At 42.7% G+C, this 21,308-nt stretch overlaps 2 protein-coding genes across 4 annotated transcripts in view; both read left to right on the top strand.

Annotated features, from left to right (window-relative positions):
• The first annotated feature begins 262 nt into the window (after positions 1–262).
• On the top strand, positions 263–5,956 carry EPCAM (epithelial cell adhesion molecule). The gene is made up of 9 exons (XM_067292969.1): positions 263–559; positions 1,024–1,128; positions 1,809–2,049; positions 2,344–2,409; positions 3,132–3,195; positions 3,782–3,883; positions 4,083–4,277; positions 4,697–4,738; positions 5,437–5,956. Exons 1-9 carry the CDS (start codon positions 493–495, stop codon positions 5,476–5,478), a joined length of 924 nt encoding a protein of 307 aa, XP_067149070.1. The 5' UTR covers positions 263–492; the 3' UTR covers positions 5,479–5,956.
• A 6,939-nt stretch (positions 5,957–12,895) lies between these two features.
• MSH2 (mutS homolog 2) overlaps positions 12,896–21,308 on the top strand; it is a 57,601-nt gene continuing 49,188 nt past the window's right edge. For 2 of the 3 annotated variants that reach the window (XM_067292970.1, XM_067292972.1), the window contains exons 1-6: positions 12,896–13,146; positions 15,693–15,847; positions 16,195–16,473; positions 16,822–16,968; positions 18,110–18,259; positions 20,715–20,848. In XM_067292970.1, the coding sequence (XP_067149071.1) occupies positions 12,927–13,146; positions 15,693–15,847; positions 16,195–16,473; positions 16,822–16,968; positions 18,110–18,259; positions 20,715–20,848 (1,085 nt within the window). In that variant the 5' untranslated portion in view covers positions 12,896–12,926. The remainder of the gene's footprint in view (positions 13,147–15,692; positions 15,848–16,194; positions 16,474–16,821; positions 16,969–18,109; positions 18,260–20,714; positions 20,849–21,308) is intronic. The other variant, XM_067292973.1, reaches the window with a different exon arrangement.

Raw genomic sequence — 21,308 nt, forward strand, 5'->3', positions numbered from 1 at the left:
CCCTCCCCCGGCAGCGCCGCGCCGCGGGTCCCCCCGCGGTTTCGCAGCCCCCTTCACCGGCAGCCCCTCGCCTCCGCCCCTCGAGGGGCCTTTCCCACTCCCCCCTCCTCGGCGCCTCCGGAAAAGCCTATATTTGGCCAGCGGCAGGGAAGGGGCGGGAGACCGTGCCCGCCCCGCCCCGGCCAGGCCAGTTTCGCCCAGGTGCGGCGGGAGGAGGGTTCCCCCCCCCGCCGGCCGTTTAACAGCGCGCGTCGCGGGGCTGCGAGCAGGGAGCCGGGAGGAGGCGGGGCCGCGGCGGCCGTTCCCCCCGCGCGCCGCAGGTGTAACCGGAGCCGCAGGGCGCGGCGCGGCCACCACCTGCGGAACCCGTCGGGCGGCTCACACCGGCGCCGCGCCGCGCACGCACCGCTCGCTCCTTCCCTCCCTCTCGCTCTCTCTGCGGCCCGCACCTCGGCGGATCCCCCTCTCCGCGCCCCGCCGCCGGCCGAAGCCATGCAGCTGCTCCGCGGGGCTGCGCTCCTGCTGCTGCTCTGCGCCACCGCCTGCTGGGCGCAGGAGGGTGAGAGACCGCGCCTTCCCCTCCCCCCTGCGCCCCGCTTTCCGCACCGGGCTGCCCCGCCGGGCCGCCCCCTCCCCCCGTCCTGCCGCCGCCGCGGGCGGGCGGGCGCCCCGCTGCGCGCTGCCCCTGGCGGCGCCACAAAATGGCGCCCCCTGTGTCCGGGGCGCGGGCCCGGCGGGGAGGGGAGGGGCTTCCCCGCGGCGGGAAGATGGCGGGGGGGGGCGCCCGGCCGCCTCGCCCCGTGGCGCCGGCCCCCGGGAGGGGTTGCGGGACGCTGCGAGAGGGCCTCGCCCCCGCTCGGGACCCCCAAACCCCGCGGAGGGGCTGGCGCCGGCCCCCTCTGTGCTCAGGGGGAGCCCGGGGCCTCCTCCCGGTGCGCAGGGTCGTGCGGGGGGGGGGAGGGGGGGCTGTTCCTTCGTGTCCTCCCCGGGGCCCCAGGGTTCACGGTTCTACTTCTCTTCCAGACTGCGTTTGCACAAAAAACAAGCGTGTCACCAACTGTGTGAAGATGGGAGACACTTGCCAGTGTGAGTCCATTGGTTCCGGAGTAACTGTGGAGTGTGACACTTGTAAGTTTGTTTTTTTTTTTTTTTTGGTTTTTGTTTTTTTTTAAAGCTGTATTTTGTTGTTGTGGCCTAGGCAGTGCCTTCCCATATGTTCAGGGTTGCCAAACAGGAGTGTCCGTGAAACTTGAGTGCGTAAAGAAAGCCCAGAGAGCTCCTGACAAAAATGGTAGTATGGGAAGGGAAAGGAAAGCTTCTTCCTGGTGTTCCAGGTCAACTGATAATGGTAGATAAGGGTTTATAGTCCCTACCGAGCAACTTCTGTAAATGTGTGTGTGGTTATACTGAGGCGGCCTCCTCCCATCTTCTTTAATATTTGGTCCCTATCTAATGACAAGGATTTCCCAAAGATGAGTTTTGAGCCTGCTGGTAAGGACCTGCCTCCTACAAATCTAGAGTTAAAAGCCTTGATTCAAGCTCAGCTAAGCTGTAAATGATCCTCTGGGTGGAAGAAATTGAAGGTGGCTGGATGTGGTACTGAACACATGACTTACGTAGAAGCTGGCTTATCCCAACCATGTTGACTTAGTGCACTGCCTACATTTTGGACAGGCACCTGCTCTTCCCTGTGATAGCTTAAAATGTTGCTTTTGACATAACCTTACGCTTTTACGTAAGAAACTAGCAACTGTTTTGAATGTGCACAGTCTGAAGAAGTATAACATGATTTTCTGGTTATTTTTTAGTGACTTCAAAATGCCTGTTGATGAAAGCAGAAATGACAGGTACAAAAGCAGGTCGTCGTGAGAAACCAAAAGAGGCATTTGAAGATACTGATGGCCTTTATGATCCTGACTGTGAAAATAATGGCATGTTCAAGGCAAGGCAATGCAATGGAACCTCCTGCTGGTGTGTGAATACAGCTGGTGTGAGAAGAACTGACAAACATGACACAAACTTGAAGTGCAACGAACTAGTCAGAACAAGGTAAGTCTTTCAACAGGTTAGGGTGTGCTGTGACATAAAAGCATTCCTGTATTAAGTTCTGCATTACAGAGAATGTACCTGTATGAATAACGCACTGGGACTGAAGGAACATGGAGCAATAAATTCTCGTTTACTGGAATTTTTTTTTTCTTCTGGTAACAATGAGACTTTGTTTTTTTTGTTTTCCTCGCTGCTTTGGTTTTGCATATTTTGCACCAGCCGTGGATATTTAGCATGCAATATGTTGTATGCACGCTCTTCAAGAATATTTACTGTACTTGCCTCTTACTTCAGGTTGATCATCATTAAAATGAAACACGGTGAGAGAGAAGCTCCTCTGAGCACTGGGTCTTTAAAGAAGTAAGTGATGATCGTAAGTGAGATGTCATGGAAATGTCTGCACTTACTACTAGATATCTGGTTTACTTCTAAACGACTAAGCATAAAAATGCATGGCTGAAACTCATTTGCTGAACACTTTAGAAATCACCTACAGGTCCTTTGTAGAAGTTTTAATTTTGATTGGAAGTATATTAGTTAATGAGATTAATTTCCATTAAAATTTGATTTATTGCTACTTTGACTTCTGGTGAGTTCCAGTTATTGAAGGAAATGGGAAGGTAATAAGGTGAAACTACCCTACCCAAAAAGTAAACTGATTGGGGTTGGGGGGAGCTGCGCAGGTCTGAATGAAGGAGCAAGAGAAAAAATAACAGTTAAGCTATTTTGGGGGGCTATAAAATAAAATCCTACTTTTTTTGTCAGAGGTCATATAGCAAGAAAAATGTGCTTGTAGCTGTGAGATTCCCCCCTCCCCCCCCCCCGCCCCCGAACAAAAGCTGCTACTGTTTAGCTCCTTCTTGTGAACTCTCAAAACAGTTTAAACTTTTTTTTGCTATCCAAAACTCAGTAATTCTATTCAATAAATGCAACTTCAGTGTTGGGAACTAACAGAGCTCTAGTACCACTTAATAATGAGAGGCTACAGAGAAAATCAGTTATACTGGTCGTTCATAAACCTGAAAATAGGTGTGTAAAATAGTATTCTGCTTTTGACAGTTGTGACTTTAATATTCTTGTAGAGCCTTCGTGGAAACAATTACCAGTCGTTATATGTTGGATGGACGCTATATAGGTGATATTGTGGTAAGAGGCACATAACTTTACTAAAACGGGAGAATTTCATTCTCTGTTGTGAATAACTGCAAATTCCAGTCTGGTCTGCCTAATGCAATACAGCAGGACTAGAGCATGAGTAGAGCGTAATTAGGCATGTGCTCTCAAAAGTGTCGTTTAAAACTTAAGTGCATGGAATACATCCCTTAAAGTGGAGAACATGTAAATAACGTTGGAATGTACGTGAGGAGGTCATCTTATCTTGTGCTTGTCCTCTACTCTTTGGGAGGTGTATTCTCAGAAGAAAACCTTAGAGCTGCCTGCTCACCTTTCTTAGTAACACTTCCAAGTAGTGCTGTATTGAGCAACTAGCAACTAGCTGTATCTGAATCGAAATACTGGGAAAATACATGTCACTTCTAGTCTATAAATGAATTCCCTCTATGCTCCAGTTAAAAAAAAAAAATTGAATCATACTGTAAACACTTTGCTTGAGAACAAGTACCATAAACTTGATTCAAAATGTGAGCTCACAAGTCGGATCATAGTATGTTGTTGTGTATTTGATAGTCAGCTCTAAACTAGCACCTTTCTGATGCTATGCTTCTTTTTGCAGTATGAAAACCCTTACATTACTATTGATCTGAAGCAAAATTCCTCAGACAAATCTCCTGGAGATGTGGATATAGCCAATGTGGCTTACTACTTTGAAAAAGATGTAAGTGCATCATGGGTCAAGTCAGCTAAAGACTAAATATGTATATTGATTACATGCAATGTGTTGTGTGTGTGGTATGGGTTATTTGGGGATTTGGGGGGGTTGTGTGTGTACTGGCTAAAACAAAATGAATTATTGCAGTGTCTGGATAATGTCTGTTACAAGGTGACTATAAAATCTCCTTTGTATTTGTTCTTAGGTAAAAGGTGACTCCCTCTTTCACAATGACAGATTAAACATCAGTATTGATAATGAAATGCTTCGTTTTGAGAAGATAGTGGTTTACTACTTAGATGAAGTAGCACCAGAGTTCTCCATGAAGTCACTGACTCCTGGTGTCATTGCTGTCATTGTAGTAGTAATACTAGCGATAGTTGCTGGAATTGTTGTACTGGTAAGTTCTAACAAAGCTACCAAACGGAATGGGTGATAGTATCATCTGGGAAAAGCTTATGTCCCAGAGTAATTGGTCTTGAACAGGAACAGCCTTCCTCTGTAAACTACTTGCTCTAAAATCTAAAACTAGATTTATGTTGCTTTTTCTGAGACTGGGGTGTGGGAAAGAGGTGATGAGCATACTGTCACTGTTTCAGATTATGGCAGAAGGGTGTTGCATTGCAAACAAGATATTTATTGAGATGGAGAATGTACCTGTCCGGCCTCCTGATCTCAAGAAACAGCCTTCCCTCTACCACCCCTTAGAAGGATGGGGAAGGGACAGCTTCCAGTCTGGAGTTTTAAATGTAACTTATATCTGGTTGCAATTTTAAGTGAAGACTTGACCTTTACAATTACTCTGTTTTTCCCTTACAGGTCTGCACAAGACGAAGAAAAGGGAAGTACGTGAAAGCAGAGGTAAACTCTACTTATGGTGTAGAGGGGTTGGGGAAATTTTTTGGCTAGAAACCTGACATTCCTAACTAGGTTCAGTGTAGGTTAAAAGCTTGCTTTGGATGCTGCAGATGTGTTCAGGTAGTGTCAAAATATTCAAATTCCGTAGCTAGTTTTCATCTCTATATAGTTAACTGTGTTTGCTCTGCAGTAGTTTCAAAGACCACTGACAATATGGGTTTCCCAGTTCTGGGAGGGAGGGCAAAAGCTAAGTGCTACTCTACATATCCATAGCAAGGACTGTACTCGATTTGATACAGACAATGAAGTCCCCGGGAAGTACTATCTGACAGTCTTATTTAATCAGGAAGAGCTTTAATTGAGAGGATATTTCCATTGAGCTTTCAGTTTCTGTTGAAGAGCTGCTTACTAATGAGCTAGTAACAAATGGCAGTAGCGTACTGTACTTTGGCCCTGAGTGCAGAGCCTTTGTAAAGGGATCCAAAGAGTGTTGTAACTAAACAGTGCTGTCTGCTCCCTGCATAGTCCCCAGAGTGCTGTGTAGAAAGCTGAAGTGTTAATGCTGGTCTTGGCATATTTGCTTCTGTTTAGTGCATTTCCTCAAATGGAAATGAAAATCTGGAGTATAAAGCTATATCAACTTTGGGGATCTTATGTTAAGGAGTAGCAGTAATGTTGATCTTCCTCTTACTCCCCCCCAGGTAAAGGAAATGAATGAAATGCATAGAGGATTGAATGCATAACTGCATTAACTGAAGATGGTAAGATTTGAACAAGAAGACAAGAGCAATACTGGAGGCATGGATCTTGATTCTTAAAAGACTCCCCCTATAAGGAAGAGGAATGTGTTCACTTTTTGATTGTTAAAACTCTTAACGAAGCCTAGGCTGGCAACCATGCTACTATTGCTATTTGTTTGAAAGTTGAATTTTAAAAGCCTCATTTTACTCAAGTCAAACTTAACTATCCATGATTTTATGATGATGAAACAAGTTGACAATTGCTGTTACTAGGATTTTGGAGCATACATGGTTAAATTTGTAACCCTGTGGGAGGTTTTTTGAAAACATTCTGATTTTCATAGCCGTGTCATAATAAGACCATTTGCCTGGCTCATGTATAACTGAACATGGCTTTGTTTTTATGGCTGTTTGTACATATTTGAACTTGCTGTAACTTTTTTATGACTTGAATTAATAAAACTTTGAAACAGGCTTTTAATTCTTTTACTGTGTTGATTTGATGATGATCTGATTAAACTATGATACTTACAAGTTCAGCAACCTCACCGCCAGTGAAAAATATCCTAGAAATCCAAGTAATGAGCAGTTTGTATTGGTCATCTTATCTCTCTGTAGCCCAGTTTCTTATGAAGCTGTGAAGTGTGCTTTATCTTGTTTCCCGCTTTTAATGTGTGACAGGAGTGAAATGATAAAATGGATTGTTTATATATTAAAAAACAAACATGCTGTGAATGTGGCAATTTCAGGAATGCTACATATGTATTTATAATTAAACAAGCCTCTAATCTAAAACATCTCTCGTGGGATTGGGGGTTGGAAGACTCAGAATCTGATTATACTGCTGGGGAAGAGCTGTTGCACCATTGCCATGACTTGCATAGCTATCCATTGCAAGGTTGCTGCACGGCTAGAATCTGTTTTGCTTTTACTCCTCTTGACTGTCCTGGAGGCTGACCAAACTTGCACTGTCTATCTGCCTCTCACTAGGAAACAATAGCTCTCTTCTAGAGCTTAGGATAAAATAGCTTGCTTTGGCAACCAGTAATCTACGTAATATTTATTAGCTAGCAAGCAAACATGTCTAGTCCATCCAGCATATCTGATTTACAAGGGAAAGACTGTAACTCCTGTTGCCAACACAATAATAAGATACAAGATAAGGAACTGAATGACAAATCTTATTACTAATGCAGTGTTTTTGTTTTTTTCCCCCTCTCCAAAACAGGAAAAGTAGGATATGCTAACTATGTGGATATGCTACGTACTGCGTTCATGAAACTAAATATGTAGCATACCCTATTAGAGAGCTTGCGTAAGCCTGCTAGACACAGTATGAAAGTTGCTAAAGTTTCGGAACTGTGCTGAATGTACTTCTGCTGTCACAGGTCATGGATATAGCTTCCACCTTGGCCAAGGTGGAAGCTATATTGGGCACTGCTGTGTTAGATGCTGAAATGTGGACTTGATCCTGGCAGGCAGCATTGTTTCTTTAGATCTTTCAGCATCTGGTGCTCTGACGTTAGGCAGATGCACAGAGCTGCTGCAGCCTCCAGGTTTTACCAAATTTCTGGGCATCTGTAATGTGTTTTGGGAAGTGGGAACATTCATATAAGTTTGCTCTGTCAAGTTGCTGTTTCTGCTGATCACAGAAATCCTGAAATGGGGAATTTCCAAGAGTGCATCGCAGCCTTCCAGGAGGCTAGTGACAGTTGTCAGTCAGTGACACCTTCTGCTGGGCAGTTGCCCCCTCTGCCAACAGATGCTGCTCCCTTTCTGCCTGGGTTATGCATGCAGTCTGCTGAGGTATGCTCAACTGCATACAGCTCTCTGTAAGTCTAGTTTTCAGTGAGCTTGTCCTCTGCTGCACCGTTGGTATTTTGTCTCTCTCCTCCAGTTCTTCATTCTTTCCATATACCATATTTTACTTTCTTCCATTTCTTCAGTTTGGTGACCTTACCCTTCCTTTCTTCTTCTATAGATTGTAATACTGGAGTTCCCCTCCCCACCCCCAGTTCCCCATTTCATACCTAAATTTTTGGCCTGCAGGGTGGGAAGAGATGTCATGTGCTAGGGCTGGGCAGGGGCTGCACATGTGCTGACTTGCCTGGCTGGTATGTACCTGCTGAGTGGCCTGGAAGCTGCTGTTGTCCCGTTCTGTTCTGTTTGAAAACTGTTCTCCCTCCTTTTCCCATAATAGGTGAAGACATTTAGATCCTTTAAAAAAAAAAAATCTGCTTTTCATGTTAGACATTTGCAAGAATTTAGTGTTACGTGGTCTTCTTTGTCAAATTTGACTGAAACTAGCCAATGGGGTAGAAAAGTTTATAGAAACTACACTGAAAATAGAGTTTAACAATTGAAGAGATAGTATTATGTCTCTTTCTAAACTCAGTTATTATGCTGCAAACATCATGCTGCTCAGCTCTGCAAATGGCTGTCTTTGTTCACAACTGATTCAATAATAGTTTTTTCCCTAGATTCCCTTTTTAAGTAGTTTTGTTGACCTTAACGTTGTTTTTTTTTGTTGTTCTGTTTACTAAACACAGCTCTTGTGCAACAGTCCAGCTGCATAAATGTGTGTACGGGGATATGTAGAAGAGTGAGGAGAAAGAGAATTGAGAAACTAGCACAGGAATCCTGCAACTTTGCTGTGTTTTGTATTTCTTTGCAGATTAAGGAGGCTAACTAATGCACTGAAATAAAAAAAAACCAACAAACCAATATCAAATAAAGTGTCATCTCTACTTATGCATATGATGTTTTTTCTCATACTTCTTTAGAGGAGCTTTGAACTGCTGGCAAAAATTGATTGCTATGGGAAAATACTGAGAGATGAAACATCAAAACATTGTGTTCCCTATATTAATACTTGGAAATCCTTGAGCAAGGATAAAAACCTGGTTTCCTGTAAAAGAAACAAACCAGAAGAACTTCATAAAACACTCTTAGTCATTGCATCAAATTTATGAGAAGGTAAATATTTTAATGTTTCCATTTGTCTAAGCTCCTTCAGCAAAGGAATATGTTTTTTAAATCTCTTTAATATTCTACACAAAGTTTTGATACCACATTTCCTCTCTCTTAATGTAAAATATTATCAATTGTGATAGAGGGTGAGAAGGGCAGACTGAAAATTTATTAAATAAATTGAGGATGAATGAATGAGACCTTTATGACAGAGGGTATGGCCACAGAAACTGTACAAGAAATCCCAGTGGTAACATCACCGAAATCCCCACAATCTCCCCCCCCCCCTTCTGAGACTTTCCTGCCTGGGGCCTTTGGTAACAGTAATGCTTATCTTAGTGCATGCATACAACATGAGAAAATAGTTTGTATGGGCAAATCTATCGCTTCCTTATAAATTATTACACCAACGTATATACGTAATGTGTTACTATATTAACATTATTATTGCTGAGGAAAACTAAATAATTTTTTATGCAATTGATTTTTCAAAAGTATATTTTAATTAACATACAAGGGAGTTGTGTGGGGAGGGTTTTTTGCTTTTAAAATCCATATGTGTATGTACAGATATTGTTTTGGAAAGAGCAAGTTCTTCTTTCATGTGATAAACATTACATAGCATCTTATGTGTTGAAAGTGCTATGTAAATAGTGCTATTCATTTCCTTATAATACTCCTGTGCAATAAACAGATAAATAGTAGTATTCTCATTCTGCAGGTGAGAAAACTGAAATGGAAAGGTGAAATTAGTTACTGAGAACCACACAAGACAACAAAAGACTTTTTTAGAAGAGAATATCTGCGTAACATATTTGGGAAAGCATGACCAATAAAATCTATAAAACTTTCTCCCAAAGACACAAGTAGTGCCTAAGTGTAGTTTCCACAGCTACGCAATTAAGAGATGGCGTATTGCATATGTAGGGTCTATTGACATTAGCATACTTGTTCTCATAAACAAACATAACAAATTCGTTAAGACAACATTGTTTGTGAACCATGTTTATTTACAACTTTACCTACTGGACTTTGGTCATCATAATACAGTGCCTTTGGATTACAGACTGCTTCAAATAGCCGGAAAAAAAAATATTTCTAGAGACTAAAAATGCTAGTAGCTCCACTGACTTAACTTTACAGCTGACATTTATTGAATTCTAACAACCTCCAGGAGAGACTAAGGTCTAGTATTACAAAGATCATTGTTGGGCATGCAGAAAAGCATGCATGTTGTAAGGGTAGCTCTTACTTTGGGGACAGTGGGATCCATCACCACAGGAATTTTATGAACTTTGCTAAAATCTTCCCTTGTCCTTCTGTCTTCACAGTGACATGCAGTGGCAGCTGCATGCCAGTGAGAGGGTGGCAGGTAAAAAGCGGGTGATGTGTAATGGTAGAGGCAACACATAACATGTTATGGCATGTAACAATTTGTTGCAACATGCTAGAAGTTTCCTTTTTTTTTTTTCTTCCCTACTAATCCCCCAAAGCATTGCAGAGTCCTCATGTGTTCATGTGCTCATGCCCACATAGTAGAGGCATGCCTGTGGCAATTGGTCTGCATGAAAAAAGTGCGTGGAAGAAAGTTATAAGGTCCTTTATAAGCTAACAACTATGATTTCTGTTTTCCAGCATATATCAACTACTCTTATCCTGTTAATACTATCAAGTGATCTTGTTAATATTATTTGGTAATAAATAATCCATACTATTCTTGTTTTGTACAATAGCATTCTCTTAAACCTCTGTTGCTATATGTGTGCACACATACGCACACAAGTCTGCTATGAGATTTTCTGGTGACATCCCCACCAGGAAAAAAGCATTAGAGACACTGATTACACTTGAATACTAATTAACCTCTGGTGAAACAACTTTTTTTTTCTCTTTTTTTTTCTGTAGAGTGGTTAATGGACATCCATTTTCATATCTTAATTGAAAAAAACATTTCAACTTTCCTATGTACACTAGTTAAGCGTAAGGCAGCAGCAAAATTAAGGTCTAGCGTATGCATCCATTTTCCTCCTGCCACGTGCTTAATAATTGTACCCACCTTCTCGTCCTCATCACTCCTGGCGCGCAAGAGAGAAAGCAGGAAGCGTCTGAAGCAACCCAACACAGAAACAGGGAAACGCTCTGGGTTCAAAGCTACACCTGCGCAGACCGGCCTGGGTACTGAGCTGCCGTAGGAGAACCACATGGGGCAAAGGTGATTGATCCGGTGACATTTCATACATCAGGAGTCACAACATACGTGTTTTTCATGGGCCGTAGTCACCACGCTTAAGAGTATTAGTGGCTGATTTAGGCAGGGGCCTTGTATGAATGGGAGACTGCTGCTTAACAGAGCTGCCTTGAGCAAACAGAGCAAAAAAGGGTGTAATCAGCCCAGAGGAGAGAGAATGACACGTTTTAGCACGCAGCAATTATAACTTATGGGCTGTTAGTTATCTCTTCTGAAGGTGGTAATGAGGTCCCTTGAGCCCCCCTAGTCCCCAAGTATTTGCACAAAGACACTTTTTATTTCTTGCCCTATCTTCTCCCTTATCCGTCTGCCTCTTTTGTAGTCATCAGTAAGTACAAAGAGAAGCAATCCCATCTATTCACAAAGTACTTAACTTGGGTTGTCCAGGTACAAGCCCCTCTTGGTAAGGTTACCTGACCTTTATGAGAGCCTGTTTTTTTTTTTTTTGTTTTGTTTTGTTTTTCCCCAGAAGCCTATATATTTGCTAAATGATAATTATTTAGGCTGAATTTTTCACTGTAAGTGAAAGCTGCCGAAGCTCTAGTGACTTCATGCTTCGCTTCTTCCTCGTCTGGGTTTAGGAGAGAGATGCTGCGAGGAGGTGGGTGTCTCCAGCCCGGCTCTTGGAGACGTGGGGCAGGGCTGTGCGGGGCAGGACGTGTCCTGCGTGTCGCCAGGGCGAGGGGCCTGGTGCTCCCGGCCCTTCTGGCCTCCGTGTTTTTGGCCATTGTGGGCGTAGCATGTCTTTATTTCTAGCTAGTTTTGAGTGGGATCTCAGTTATAACATGGATGTTTTTCATGCAGGAATTTATTTGCGATGCGTCTTTATTGTAGAAGTGATTTATTTTGTGATGGCTCAATCTTGAGGTGCCGTATGGAAAGAAGGCACCTCTGTGAACTGATAAAAACTGGGCACTTTTGTAAGGGGCTGTTAACCGCAGTGTTAAAAGCTGAGGCTGCCTGTACAGTGTCATGGGATTGGTGTGGAAAGTTAATGATGTGAGGTGTTTTTTTAAAGTGAGAGACTTGACCCAGCTGGCTGCATCAGCTCCTTTTCTCCTGCCTAACCGGGCTGAGGAGGGCCGTGGCTGACTGAAATGCTCCCTGTTACCATCATGCCCCACTGCAAGCTTGAAACTTAAAATTCAAGAGAAGTCATAATGTTTTTAGAAAAATCTGTCATTGAGCTATAACATTCATTAAACAGAGTGAATTCTGCTCTGTCCAAAATATGTTTTGATTGAAGTGTCACTTTGTGACACTATGTGGGAAACAAGCAAGGTTTATTGCAAGGGCGGACTTTGTAAATTATTGAATAATAGCCCTTCTTATTTTGTTATTTTAATTAAAGTTCAGAAAGAAGCTGGAGCTTGTCTTCGTTAAACAACAAAAAAACCACAGTGAAACACAACTGTCAGCCTTGTAGTGAAAATGGATTAAGAACTGCCTTTTCACAATCTAGAAAACCGTTTTAAGGAATTCTGCATCTATTGTTGTACTTTAAGGCTGTAGAAGATACAGTGCAGAAAATCTCTGCTGTCTCTGCCCAAAGAAGATATCAAATGAGATTTTTTTTTAATTTTTTTTTTGATATTGAACCTGAATTACACTTGCCTGGGAGGAAGAGGGGGAGTCATGCAACCGGGAGCGGGGAAAGAGGCAGACGAGGGCTGTGCTGTGTTTGGGAGAGGGCAGCCGCCCACCCGGGGACGGGGCTGTCCCCCGCCTGCGGGGGCAGGCCCTGCCACCGGGGAGTGGAAGGCCTAAGTACTTTTGACTTTTTTACGTCATTAGGTTGGGTGTAAGAACAAACATATGGCTTCCATACATGCATGGTGGCCAGTGCTAAGATTAATCCTGGCACTGCGGGGGGGGGGGGGCGGCAGGCGGCGCCCCGCCGAGCCCCGCGGCCCGCACTCCCCGCCGCGGCGGGCGCGGCCCTCCGGCGGGGCTGCGCCGCGGCGTTGCCATGGCAGCATACGGCGCGCGAACAGACCCAGTCCGCGCGCTCCCACAAGCGCGCGTGGCCGCCCCAGACGCCTTACGGCGGCGGGGCGGGCGTCACGTGCTGCGCCGGCCACGCGGCGATTGGGTGGCGCCGCTCTCGCGCGGCGGCGGCAGCGGCGGGGCGGGGCGCGCGCAGCGGCGGTTGGCGGCGGTTGGCGGGAGGCGGCGGTTGGCGGGAGGCGGCGGCGGCGGCGGCGGCGGCAGCGGCAGCAGAAGCAGCAGCAGCATGGCGGTGGAGCCACCGCGGGAGGCCGTGTGGCCCGAGGGCGCGGGTGCCGAGGCGGGCTTCGTGCGCGCCGTGCTCTCGCTGCCCGACAAGCCCGACACCACCGTGCGCTTCTTCGAGCGTGGCGACTACTACACGGTGCACGGCGGCGACGCGCGGCTGGCCGCCCGCGAGCTCTTCCGCACCCGCGCCGTCATCCGGCAGCTGGCAGGGGCACCGGGTGGGTGTGCGGGCGCCAGCGGGCCCCGGGGCCCCGTCGGCCGCTTGGGTTCGCTGCCCGGGGCCTTGCGGCGGAGGCGTGGGGCCGGGCGGGAGTGGGGTGGGTGCTGAGGGGGAGGGAGGCGTGAGCCCGTGCGTGTGTGGTGTGTGTGGCCGTGTGCTGGATGCCGCTGACAGGAGCCGTCTTTGGGCAGCAGGTGCAGCGTTGCTGTGCTCTCGGGGGCAAGGCCTCCGGTGTGTTTCTTCGTTTGGCACACTGTTTTGATGTTCGCTTGCTGCATTTCGTATCTTAATTTAAAATAAGGTATCTTCGATGTCCGTTTTTAAAGACACGTACCTTTTTGTGGTGAGAGAGCATCAGATGCTGCTTACCTCTTTATGCTCTAGGCAGTTATATAACTGCTCAGAGGTACTGGACTGCTGAAGCTTGCACTATGAAGTATTGCTCACAGTAACTGGAGTAATCTATGCCCTTGTTGCTCTGATAAGTGTAGGAAAGAAGATGCTAATTAGTACCCATTCTGAGTAGGATATATGTGACAGATGTAGGTGTACAAATGTAGGAAGGTATCTACAGAAGAAAGCATGGTTCTGCATATATACTTCTCTTGACATAAGCTCATTGCAGGACTATCAGGTGTGCATAATTAATTAAACACAATTTGTTGCATAGACTAACAGCAGTTAATAACGTTTTTTCAGACCATTGGTAGATCTCTATGAAAAGGATTGCACGACACTTCTGTGATAACTGAGGACTGGATTTACATAGTTCTGTAGCGTAGGTGACTGATTAACAATGGTAAAATGTAAATGTGTGGAGTTTCCATTATTAGGTGCTTGACTCATGATGGCCTGCAGCAGTGAATAGCATATTTAATTATGTAATGCATAAGGCTTTTTCTTCCCTTCCCCTGTTGCTTTTTATTTATCTCTTAGTATGAGAGAGTAAAGCTGTCAGACATCAGATGTGTGAGCATCAAGATAAAAATTTTTTTCAGAAGACGGAAACCTTAGTATTATCCTTTGTCTCAGGAAACTAACACTGCAAAGTTCTTGGCAAAATAAACTTGATTGAAGCCTGTTTGTAATGAAAGACATCTCTTATGCACTGGTTTTAGAAAGGGAATGGTGTTCTCATGCTTTTCACCTTCTAGTGCAAGTGATGGGCTAGTAACTAAAAAAATATTTTGTGGAAAATTTGCAGAGTTTGATAGTTTTAAGCCTAGGATTTGAAATAATGCCTTCCAGACTAGAAACACATGCATTGTTATGGTTTTTGAGTTCCATTTAAAAGTAATCACTTTGCAGATGTAAGCCTGTGATTATCAGCTCCAGTGTTAAAATACTGCAAACTATAGCCTTATCTAGAATATCCAGTTGAAAGTCAGCATAAATCTACAGTTTTTGCTTTCAGGAAGGATTTCAAATCGCATATCTGCTGCCTTTTTCTCCAGCTGGTGTATAATTTAGTCACATCTAAAAAAAGAAAAATTATGTTGTATTGGACATCTCTGCACTGGCAAAGAGAACCTACTTATGTGGGCTTAATTACCTGCTTCCAAAAGATGCGATACTAGAGTTCTGAGCAAAGAAAATAATTTTAAAAATCCTACTTGAAATGGTGTCTTACAGATTTATTTATTAGGGATGGAAATTCTGTTTAACATCTTGTACATAAAAGGGTACGTAAAACCTCAAATGCGAGGAATGCCTGCTTGGATAGCTAAACTAGCAGGTGCTGCTGAAAAGCAAGATATGAAGATCCCTATCCATTTGCTGATCTGGCAGAAAACTAAACAACCTACATTTTTGGCTGGGTAGGTTAGTAGTGGAATCATCTTATTCTGTTGTTAGGTTGGTCCCAGAGGTGGCACAAGAGGAAGGGAAGTAGAAGTGATACTGCTCCTCTTGGCAGTTGTAAGGAATTAAATTTGCTCAGCTGTTCCATCTGCCTGCATCCTTGTAGGCGCAAAAGCAAGAAGTTTGCCAACTATACACTCACTAAATTAGGTTTTAATGTAAACTTTCTTGTGATTAGTTTGTGTTTACAGAATATATTGTTTTCCATGGCAGCAGGTCTTGGGATGTGTGTCTTAGCTGTCTCCAGAGTGACAGGCTGTTTTGTGCGTCCATTAGCAGAAGTGGCTTATTCAGGAAAGAAGGCAGGTTATCAAGAAGGAAAAACTGTAGTTTGTTTCCACCACTCACTAGATTAAAAGGCGTGAAAGATAAATTAGAAAAACAAATCAAGAATGCTGTAAGAAGACAAGAAGGGTTAGAGGAACTAATCTTTTTACATACACGTATGTATAAAATGAGTGAAAATTGGAACTGAACAGTGAACACTGCTTTTTATTTGGATATGGTGTGCGCTTTCTTCATTCTTAATGTTAATCAGTTGAGTATTGTGTTTTTGTCTTGTTTCATGGGTTTTCAGAATAACATCCTTTCTGTAGACTGTTAACTCTATTTCCTGGGGATTTCGGTTACCAAAAAAAAAATTAATAAATCCAGGTATCTTAGTTTTTTTTTCTTTTTTTGTAGGAAATCAGAAACTGGAGAGTGTTGTGCTTAGTAAAATGAACTTTGAATCTTTTGTGAGAGATCTGCTTCTGGTTCGTCATTACAGAGTCGAAGTTTACAAGAACAAAGCTGGGAGTAAATCTACCAAAGAAAATGACTGGTATTTGGCATACAAGGTACAATTTTCCTCAGTTTGGTCTTAGTGATTTTCAGGGACTGACATTGGCAATGATGAATAATGTGATCTGTTACAGATCCCTGTGTTTCTTACTGTTAAGGCAGGAGAAGCTTGTCTTACATGTTTACTGTAGATTGGGAGATTAAGGAAGCCTGAGATACTAGACTTTGTGTAGATGATATGTATAATCTTAATGGTTAAAAAATGAAAACAGATGTATATTTTTTACTAGCAGAATATTTTTTACTTAGTTTTATTCATTGACATCCTTTGAAAAAAATGTGTACACACACACACACACACACACACACATTCTTTGAGAAAATATATTTCTTTCCTGAATAGGGTTCTCCAGGAAATCTTGCCCAGTTTGAGGAAGTTCTCTTTGCCAACAATGATATGTCAACGGCCATTGGAGTTGTGGGGGTGAAGCTGTCTACTGCTGATGGACAAAGAGTAGTTGGAGTGGGGTATGTCGATGCTACACTGAGAAAATTGAGCGTCTGTGAGTTTCCAGATAACGATCAGTTCTCAAACCTTGAAGCTCTGCTGGTTCAGCTGGGACCTAAGGAGTGTGTGCTACCAGGAGGAGAGACTGCTGGAGAGATGGGAAAACTACGACAAGTAAGAGAATTGCCTGTCACCATGGCCTCATGGCTTATGTTTAGACAAAGCTTTATCTAAAAAGCTGTATCCTAGCTTATTAGCTAGTCTCTGTGATTTATAGAAAAATGAAGGAGTAATTTGTTAATTTGAAGAAATTTTGGTTTATGCATCCAAAATGTATTATTTTTGTTGACTCACTTGCATTTTAATCAGCAAAAGATGTGTTAAGGGTAAAATCCTGTCTGTTATTCTCTGTGCAGACTAGCCATAAATAAATGTGCATCTTTGGGGTTTGCTTGTAAGGGTGAATGCCCATCCTCTGAAAATTAAAAGTAATTGATAACTATATATATTTATGCACAACAGGTCATTCAGAGAGGAGGAATTCTGATTACAGACAGAAAGAAAGCAGAGTTCACAACAAAAGATATTGTTCAGGATCTCAATCGCTTGTTAAAATCAAAAAAAGAAGAACAGATGAATAGTGCAGCATTACCAGAGATGGAAAAGCAGGTGAGTGCAGAGCACTGTTTGATGGGCCCATGTTTTGTTTTTGTTTAAGATGTGAAGTGGTGTGTGTGCCTCTTGTGAGCTGATATCCTCTGTCCTTCCCAGTCCTGTTTTATGGTGTATTTCCATACTTCTGTGAAAGTAGTCTGTATGGCCCATGAGAGATCAAAGTAGGTTCTTGCTGAAGTGTTTAGCAGTTCTGCTGCCCTTGAGTCTTTATATTGAAGTAGGATTCACAGGGCCTCTGGAAAAAAATTAAAAAAACCCTTCACTTATTTCTTCAAAATAGTAAATTCTGGTAAGCAAACTGATTGTACACAGGAGATGCTTCCTATTCATAATTTATCTAGCCTGAAGACTGAAATGCAGTCCTTTAATTATTTTGCATGATGGGGAGAGAATCTCATGTCTGGAAATAAAGTATTGTTTATGCTAATATTTGGGGGGTTTTGTGTCATCTTATGGCTCAAACATATGATTTAGTGCCTGCATGTCAACTGAGCATGTTTATTCTTAGTCAGCTGTAAACAAGAGGTAATTTGCTTGAGATAACATATTTTAATTTGTTTTAAGATGTTTTTCGTTGTACCTTGCATTTGCAATGAGCACCAGCTGAGTTATTCTCCCTTAACATGTGATTTCATAACAGGTTAAAATTGTTTGAACTCTGTTACCACTAAACAAGTCAGTCATGCTGTTCTCACTCTTTTGTGCTGGCACTAGCATTTGTAAGGCCATGCAGTGAGCCCGATCAGATCCTTGCTCTGGCTGAAAACTAACCCTGAAACCATGTCCTCAGATGATTCATGATCTCATTTATCTGCAATAGGTTGTTTGAGTTCCTTAGCCTGAAACATACTGATAACAGCTTTGGAAAGCTGGCAAGGCATGTACTTCACATCTTTTTTTGTTTATCAGATTATGCAAATGTCTAGTTTGTTGTTCTTGCATCTACCTAGAAAGAAAGTGCAGTGCCCTAGAATGTCCCTGTGAAGAAAAAGTCCTGTCAAATGAGATGAGTCTTTTATGTCAATTCCAGCAGGGACATGACTCAGAGACCTTTTCTGATTGTATGTTTTGTAATTTTATAGGTGCATTTATCAAATGCTGCCTGATTCAAGAGACTCTCTTTTTTTAACTTCAGGTTGCCATTTCATCTTTGTCAGCTATTATCAAGTTTTTAGAGTTGCTGTCAGATGAGTCTAACTTTGGACAATTTGAACTGACTACTTTTGATCTTAGTCAATATATGGTTCTTGATAATGCAGCTGTCCAAGCCCTCAACCTTTTCCAGGTAAGAAATACACATTTTAATTGATAAGCATTTTGCAATATACTACTTTAGCTGCTTGATAAGTAACAGCCTGACAATCCAATCAAAGCTCCTCACATCTTGGTTAATGGTGACTTTTATTTTTTAGCCTTCTATTTTTTTCAGCTATCTTGTACAAACACTAGATTCACTAGTGTTCTAGAAACACTGTTGGCCACTGTTACAGCCTTTTTTTTGTAGTGAGCTTTCTTTGAATACAGAAGGGAAGATCATAAAAGAGGTAGGAAGTGACCACAAAGAAGCGTCTGCATGTAGAATGCAGATATGGGAAGAGCCTTAAAAGTACTTCATGGCTGTACCCGCGTCTGGCTAAGCAATGCGAGACGTGCTTTGTCGATCCTTGTTCTTAGTTGGGGACGAAGAAGTTCACAGCTCCAATGGCAGGAGCAAACTTGGGGGGAGAGGAGGAGAGCTCCATAGATGCGTGGTATGACAGGAAACTCCAAAGCACAGTTGCTTTCTACAGTAGTGCTCTTTCTAGGAAAGGAAATAGCAGTCTGAATTAGTAGTAGGGAAAGAGGAACCATTTGTCAGGAGCACTGCTGCTGGTGATGGAAAGGGAAGGCTGGCTGAAAACTGCACCAGGCAGAGCAATGAACAGGACAGTATTTAAGAACGTGCTGAAAGCACCAGAGCATGTTAACCAGGCAGTGTCAGTTTTACTTTTTGTGTGCATTTTTTTTCAAATCCAAGCAGGTTACCAATCTTCCCAACCTTCAACCACACCTGTGTCCCCTGACCTATGTAGTCCTAGGAAAACATGAACTCACAGTGGTGTGCTGATACAGTGGAATATAAGCCTTTTCCTTCTGTTCTTGTATTAGCAAATGCTGCTTAGCGATCCTTGCTTGGACTGGGTCTGCATGAATTTCAGACTTATTGGATAAAATCACAAATACGTTCCCCTGTTTACCATGGAGGGATTTCTGGGGGAAAAATGATATGTATTTGGCATCTGAACTGGTGGTTAAATGTGGAGAAAGATGTTCTGACTTCATTGCTTTATTTCCTGATTCTGTGCCACTGTCTAGGGAATGAAGGAGAAGTTAGACCTCTTCCCAGGTTTTATGGAGGTGTTCTAGGAAATTTGACACCCTCTTAGCTACTTCTCTTTATAAGTCCTCGCAGGTGTTAAGTGTCTGTGATAGGAAATGCACTGTCTTGCCTGTCCTCAGGTGGTGTTGTGTGCTTCAGAACAAGGGGAGGTTGCTATGTAGCAGGAAGCTGTGTTATGGCCTGCATGTCAGACTGTCTGAGGAGGTTTTGGGGCAGGCACTGCAGCCAGAGGCAAAATGTTTTATAATTTGAGTCACTCTGTGAAGAGCATAAGTGAAGTTCTGATGGTGCAGCAAATGCAATTGATTATGTAAGATCATAGGAAACCATAGCCTTCCAACTTGGGCATGCTGGAGTAGGTTATTCCTGTATCAAACACCAGTGTCATTTGTAACATGGCTTTAAGAAGCTTGGGAGACTAATAGGTAACTAGACTCTCTGCTGCTTTCTCAGATTCTGGAGTTTCTCATATTGATACAGTGCTGTGCAGAACACTGAAAGTAAGCGTGTACACTTTAGAGCTTAGATTTTCTAGGGCTTAAATCCCTCAATATACCCTCTCACTCCATCTCCTGTTATCATAATGTTAGTCCTATGTCGCAGCTGTTTACAGGCATTGAGACCTGGTACTGGTTGAATGCCTGCCTGCTGTTTTAATTGCAAGTGTTCTTGTGTAGATCTGATATTTTTAGGTTAAAGTTAAAGCAAGTTCGCTTGCTGTTTTTCAGTGCTAAACCAAATTTTTTCTTTCCTAGCTCTTTGTACAACTTAAAACAGAAAAAAAAAAAAAAAACAAAACACCCCACCCACAAGGCTGTCTTAAGTGCGTACAGTTAATATTATACCAAAACTGTAAATAGTAAGCTATAATCTGAACGGTGTGTGTTTGGAGATGTTTATAGTACCCCAAAGATGACCTAGGGAGACTCAATAAAAATCATATAAGTATGTAAGTTCCATTGCCTCCCTCCATCCGCCCTCAAAAGAACTCCAACCAAAACTCTTTAACCAAAGTCTTGTTTCATGCTGCTTTTTTTTTTTTTCTTCTTATGGACAGGACCTCTTTTTTTTTTTTTTTTTTTTTTTTTTTTTTGGACCTTACAAAGGATGATCTAGAGAATGTCTAGCTACATTTCCACCTTTTCTATTCAGTCAGCTAGTATCAAAATAGACAAACCTATTCCTTGCTTGCCGTGTTCCTGGGACCATAGTGTAACTGCTTCAGAGCTATGCTGTTTAATTTGCCTTTTTCATGGATGCCAAGTGAACTTGGAAAAGACACTCTGATCTGTTCTTAGGTGACAAAGTTGAGTGCCATTCGGTGGGCGTCAATCTTCACTAACTCTTTTTTCCTTTCCAGAGTTCTATGGAAAATGCTAATACTGCACAGTCACTAGCTGGCTTACTAAATAAATGCAGAACCCCTCAAGGACAAAGACTAGTTAATCAGTGGATCAAACAGCCACTTATGGACAAGAATAGAATTGAAGAAAGGTAACAGTGTTATATGTTTGATAGACTTCTACAATTTAGTAACTATGTTAGCTGTTCCTTTTTAAGCAAAACACTGCAACAAAGAAATAACTTTAATACTGATTTCTTACTATATTGTGAACGGTGGCTGGAATTTTGTGTTCTATCCTCTAGTGGACTGTAGTTAAACAGGACAAAGTCTTTTGCTCTGTGAAATGCAAATTGGCAGATTACTGTTAGGTTAAATACTTTGCAATTACAGCCTTTTAAAGAGAGGGGATATGGTATGTTTAGATGGTCAAATAATTCATGCTGCAGGCTAAGGCAGTTTAGCAGCCGCTTTCTAATTATTATCCATACTGCAAATACTCATTCTGTGTAATAATATCATGATGCCACTTTTAGTTTACCAAGAGAAAGAAAAAAAGTGGTAGTAACCTCATTGTATTTCCAGAAACAGGCTGCCTTTGGTTGCAGCTGG

The sequence above is a fragment of the Apteryx mantelli genome, chromosome 3 (genome assembly GCF_036417845.1).
Source record: "Apteryx mantelli isolate bAptMan1 chromosome 3, bAptMan1.hap1, whole genome shotgun sequence".
Classification (NCBI taxonomy): Eukaryota; Metazoa; Chordata; class Aves; order Apterygiformes; family Apterygidae; genus Apteryx; species Apteryx mantelli.

Excerpts from the sequence above, each read along its gene's own strand:
- EPCAM (XM_067292969.1), top strand. The coding sequence starts at position 493 with ATGCAGCTGCTCCGCGGGGCTGCGCTCCTGCTGCTGCTCTGCGCCACC. Across the intron at positions 560-1,023 it reads CGCCTGCTGGGCGCAGGAGG|ACTGCGTTTGCACAAAAAAC; the intron begins GTGAGAGACCGC and ends CTTCTCTTCCAG. Across the intron at positions 3,884-4,082 it reads CTTACTACTTTGAAAAAGAT|GTAAAAGGTGACTCCCTCTT; the intron begins GTAAGTGCATCA and ends ATTTGTTCTTAG.